The 5,943-nt window shown below is 46.4% G+C and overlaps 1 protein-coding gene across 1 annotated transcript; it reads right to left on the reverse strand.

Annotated features, from left to right (window-relative positions):
• Positions 1–4,131: 4,131 nt before the first annotated feature.
• LOC140806285 (uncharacterized) lies at positions 4,132–5,102 on the reverse strand. Its single transcript, XM_073162854.1, has 2 exons — positions 4,950–5,102; positions 4,132–4,596 (listed from the first exon to the last, which is right to left on the reverse strand). The coding sequence occupies exons 1-2, from the start codon at positions 5,100–5,102 to the stop codon at positions 4,132–4,134; spliced, it is 618 nt and encodes a 205-aa protein (XP_073018955.1).
• Positions 5,103–5,943: the final 841 nt, after the last annotated feature.

The raw sequence follows: 5,943 nt of genomic DNA on the forward strand, positions 1-5,943 counted from the left end.
GCCCAGTACTGTAGTTACATGTAGATGGATCCATCGCCCAACACGTAGACGTAGATGAACATGAAAGTCACAATTAACTATCTGAATCCAACGAAAGGAAAAAGGAATACGTATATGTTGATGATAATATGTATATGAATATGTTGAAGATGACATAAAATATTTATGAAAATGTTTACATTTAAAGATGATGCAACATCATGAAAATGCTTTTATTTAAAGTTATGCATCATGAAAATGTTTACGATAATGTTCATGTTTAAAGTTTATGTTTCTGCACGAAAATGATATTTTAAGTACAAGTATTTTTCATTGTTGTGTGTGATATGTATATGTAGTACTTGTTATCAAAATTATGGTGTGTTGAGTCTTTAGACTCACTAGGTGTGATTGATGCAGATGATTAAAAGTCTGCATGCAGCGATGGGACCAAGTTATTGTTCAGTACAGCATTCCATCCTCAAACCGATGGTCTGTCAGAAATGGTTATTCAGATTTTGAAAGATCTACTGCGACCATGTGTTATCGATTTTTAAGGCAGTTGGGAACCAAAGTTACCTCTAGTGGAGTTCACCTACAATAATAGTTTCCAATCATCAATCGGGATGGCTCCTTTTGAAGCACTTTATGGAAGGAAATGTAGATCTCCTATTCATTGGGACGAGGTTGGAGAAAGAAGAGATATTGGTCCAGATATGATTGAAGAGACTGCCGCGCTTGTAGTCAAAATTCGTGAGAGAATGAAGACTGCACAAAGCCGACAAAAGAGTTATACGGACAAAAGACGAAGGGACTTAGAGTTTGTAGTGGGCGACCACGTATTTGTGAACATAGCACCTATGAAGGGTGTTATGCGCTTTGGCAAGAAAGGCAAGCTTGGTCCAAGATTTATTGGTCCGTTCGAGATTTTGGAGAGAATTGGGACGCTAGCCTATAGAGTGGCGTTGCCACCAGCGCTTTCAGGAGTTCACAATGTGTTCCACATTTCAATTCTGAGGAAGTACATATCGAATTCGTCACATGTGCTTAATTATCAACCTCTTCAATTAACTCCAAATATGACATATGAAGAAAGATCTGTCCAGATCTTAGCAAGGCAAGAAAGAAGATTGCGAAACAAAGTCATTCCAATGGTCAAGGACAAATGGCTGAATCACTCGGAAGAGGAAGCTACTTGGGAAACCAAGAGGGACTTGAAGAGTCGCTATCCTGATCTATTCGGTAAGTTCTAATTTCAAGGACGAAATTTTATTTAAGGGGGGAGGAATTGTAAGGTCCAAAATTAAGACGACGTAATCCAACTGCATGCAATTCTAGGAAATATGAAAAATGAGTAATTAACTGATTTTAATTGCTAGTTGATGATGTGACATACATGTCTATGTGTTAATTATGATATTATTATCATCATGCATAAAATTGTATTTTTAAGGAATATTCAAGTTGCGATCGAGGAACGGAGACCGAGGGCTGAAAAACGTAAAATGTTTTTATTTAATAATTATTTAAAATTATTTAAAATATGGTTGTTGGTTATTCATATTTTTGAAAATTAGGGGTTCTGAGGTGATTTTACACGCCGGGACGTAAATTTTATCGGTGTTGGTTTTTCCACTAAAATACTAGCTTTTTGGCAACCCGGCTTGATACTCACGGGAAATTTAAGGTCCGATTCCAGCAAGTGTCACTAATCCAGACGCAGGTTCCGAAATTACCCTGAGCCTGAAATCACAAATAAGATCGTTAGGAGAGGGCCAGGAGGGTGTCCTGGCGTAGCCCCTCCGACGCTCAAGTCAGAGACTGAGGATATATGGGAAGAGCAGCTAAGGGTGCTGCTGAAAACAATATAGTGAATCCATAATCATACGCTCAAACATTGTATTTATAGGAGAATACCTGGGCTTGTCATGGGCCATTCACCTGTGGGCCTTAGAGATGGGCTGAGAGTTTGGGCCGGATCTTGATGGGTTCATACCTGGGGTATCACTAGTCTCCCCCTCCCGAGTCGAACTGAATCGCGGGTTCAAAGTTCGATTAGTTGTGATGTCCTGGGGTTACCGGGTGAAAGTTGTGGTTTTTTCCTTCCAGCCGTCCGTTAGTCTCCAAAAATTTGGAAACAAATCACATCGCAATCCAGCTCTCCTCCGCCCATTCCTCACTTGCACGTCAAACCTAGCGTCGTCTCACAATCACCTCGCCGTTACCTTCGCGCGCAGCCCCGGCCACCGCCTCGCCCACGCCGCGCTCCAGCCCCCTCGACTCACCCCAGCCCCATCGCCGCGCCCCTCGCCTCACCCCAGCCACGCTCGACCCTCGCCTTGCCTCAGCCCCATCACATCGACAGTGCACAGTGCCACGCTCGCCCAGCCTAGCACGCATGCTCGCCCAGCACGTATGGTCGCCCAGCGCCACGCTCGCCCTCGCCGAGCTCGCCCACAAGCCCAGCGCCACGCTCGCTGTCGCCGAGCGCCTGCCCACCCTCGCCCAGCACCCGCCTGCCCTCGCCGAGAGCGCCTCGCCCTAGCGCGCCCACTTGCCCGAGCCGAGCTCGCCCACAAGTTATGCGCCACGCTCGCCCGACGTCGAGCTCGCCCACCAGCCCAACGCGCACGCTCGGCCAGTACGTTGAGAATGTTGATACATTCCCTTGCGAATGGTTGTGTGATTTCTGAAAAAATTATGGGGGTGTTGCCCCCACACCCCCACGAGCTGATCGGGCAGGTCGATCCCCGTAATTTTCGCAGCGACAAACATCTTTCGTTATAGACAAACCAAATAAATTTTTCTCCTCCCAAACTCTGCTCCTCTACTAGGCGATGCCTTAGTAGGAAAAATAAAATTTAATTTCTCCCAAACTCTGCTCCTCTGCTAGGCGATGCCTTAGCAAGAAACATCAAACTCTCACGTAGTCATCTCATAACTCCTCTGCTAAGCCGGGCCTTAGCAGGAAAATAAAATCAACACCTCCACCCTCTAACTCCTCTGCTAAGCCGGGCCTTAGCAGGAAAAATCAAACTCTCATCTCATAACTCCTCTGCTAAGCCGGGCCTTAGCAGGAAAATAAAATTCAACGCCCCCGCCCTCGAAGTCCTCTGCTAGGCGATGCCTTAGCAGGAAAATAAAATTCAACTCCTCCATCTAACTCCTCTGCTAGGTGATACCTTAGCAGGAAAATAAAAATTCAACACCTCCACTCTCTAACTCCTCTGCTAGGTGTTACCTTAGCAGAAAAATAAAAATCCAACACCTTCACACTCTAACTCCTCTGCTAAGCCGGGCCCTAGCAGGAAAAATCAAACTCTCACCTCGTCATCTCATAACTCCTCTGCTAAGTCAGGCCATAGCAAGAAAATAAAAATTCAACACCTCCACTCCCTACCTCCTCTGCTAGGTCGGGCCTTAGCAGGAAAATAAAAATTTAACACCTCTCCCTCTAACTCCTCTGCTAGGTGATACCTTAGCAGGAAAATAAAGATTCAACACCGCCACCCCATAACTCCTCTGCTAGGTGATACCTTAGCAGGAAAATAAAAATTCAACACCTCCACCCTCTAACTCCTCTTCTAGGTCGAGCCTTAGCAGGAAAATAAAAATTTCACCTCGTCACTCTCTAGCTCCTCTACTAGACGATGCCTTAGTAGGAAAATAAAATTTTTCTTCTACACGCTGCTCCTCTACTAGGCGATGCCTTAGTAGGAAAAAAAAATTCTCTTCCACCCCAACTCTGCTCCTCTGCTAGGCGATGCCTTAGCAGGAAAATAAAATTTCTCTTTCACGCTCCTCTGCTAGGCGATGCCATAGCAGGAAAATAAAATTTCTCTTCCACCCCAATACAACAACATTCATGAACTTAATATAAGAACTTGGTTTTATTGAGTTCCAACTAATTACAGGGAAAATGCAAAGATGAAATACATCAACAATAAATTCAATAATAATATTTTCTGAGGTGGTAAGCATTTCAAAGTCTCTTTGAAGCCTTGCCCTGCGCTTTCTCCAACTTTTATGCTCCTCTTATACCTCCTTGGGACAAAGTCACTCACTTCTTCCTCTCTTAATCATGTGAACCTCTACACGCGCTCTCTTCCCCTCTTCTTTCACTATCCCCTCATAACACCGACGTACGACCCTCTAATCCCCGTATAAAACTCCAACCTCTTTCCCTACAGGAAACTTCAACTTCTGATGATACGTGGACGCTACAGCTCTGAAATCCTTTAGAGCTGGTCGCCCCAGAATTCCATTGTAAGCAGATGGGGTGTCCACCACAGTAAATGTTGTCATTTTTGTTACCCGCCGAGGCTCATGTCCCAAAGATAGAGGAAGGACAATCTGGTCGAGCGGCGGGATGGCATGTCCTGTGAATCCATATAGAGGAGTAGAGATTGGCTCGAACTCAAATCCCTCCACCTTCATCTTATCCAAAGTGCTCTTGAACAGGATATTAACAGATCTTCCATTATCAATAAAGATTCGTGCCACATCGTAATTGGCAACGGTGGCCATTACCACAAAGGCATCGTTATGAGGAGCCACAATGCTTCGGAGGTCATCCGGTCCAAAACTGATGACAGGATCCCGGGGTAAGTCCGCACCCTAGATATTTCAAAATTCTCCAACCTTCTCCCATATGCCTTCCGAGCTCGCCCAAAGTCTCCATCAGTAGCACCCCCCGAGATCATATGAATCATTTCTCTCGTAGGGTGGTTATCATCATTCATTCCCCTACTCGGTTCGACAGGCTCCTGAGGGACATCTTGACATCGACCTTCCCTTCTCTGCTCCCCGATACTTTGATTTATCCATGGAAGGCCTTGACCACGCCTAGGGGATCAGCGAGACCTCTGTCGACTCCTGGATGAGGACCCCTCTTTTCTACCCCGCGACGGAGGTCGAGCACTGATCTCAACCCTCTACTACTTCTCCCCCCTCTCCCCTGACTCCCTCACCTCCATCACCTTATCTCGACTCCTATTCAGAGGAACATGTGATGAGAATTGTCCTCTACCTTTGGTTGTGTCCTCATCTCTTTCCCCCGCACCCCTCTTTCTTCCTCCTCTCTCTGCTCCCTCAACTCTACTTCCTCCAGGCCGGCTCTCCATCCTTCTGTACCATTGGGCATCTTCTAAGTTTACATATTTTTCAGCTCGACCCAACAGATCATCTTAACTCGCCGGAGGTTTCTTGACCAGTGACTTGAAAAACTCCCCTCCTCCCAGTCCTTGTGTAAAGGCACTTATCATTATGTAGGGGGTAGCCGCCGGTATCTCCAGCGCTGTACTGGTGAAGCGCTGGACAAATTCTCGCAAAGTTTCCGCCTCCTGCTGCTTCATCACAAACAGGCTCAGATAATTTTTCCGATGCCTCTTGCTGTTGGTGAATCGGTGCAAGAAAGCCGTAGCAAAATCCTCAAACGACTGTATGGAGTTAGGTTGCAGGGTATTAAACCATTGCTGGGCAGACCTCACCAACGTGCCCAGAAACACCCTGCACCTGACTCCATCTGAGAACTGGTGCAACAGAGCCGCATTCTCGAATCTTCCCAAGTGTTCCTCGGGGTCAGAATGTCCATCGTATTCTCCAACGTTTGATTGTCGGAAATTCGGAGGAAGCCCTTCCTCCAAGATGGCTAGTGAAAAAGGGCTTCCTCTCTTGAGTACCGGCGCCCTCAACCTCCGTATCTCCTTCCACATCTCCCCTATCTCATTAATCTCCCCACTATGGAGGGGTTGCGTCTCCTCCACCCTGCTCTGGTAAGCTTCAAAATTTTCCTCACGCTCCTGACGAGCGGCCTGTTCCTCTACAAACACAGACTCTTGATTCCTCTTCATAGCCTCATCCACTATCCGAGCGATAAAGTGCCCCAACTGCTCCAGGGTCAAGTTTCCCACATTTTCATTAGGACGGGGTTGCTCGGCCCTGGTCACTTGACGAGGTTGTTCA

Source organism: Primulina eburnea, chromosome 1 (assembly GCF_022965805.1).
Source record: "Primulina eburnea isolate SZY01 chromosome 1, ASM2296580v1, whole genome shotgun sequence".
Taxonomy (NCBI): domain Eukaryota; kingdom Viridiplantae; phylum Streptophyta; class Magnoliopsida; order Lamiales; family Gesneriaceae; genus Primulina; species Primulina eburnea.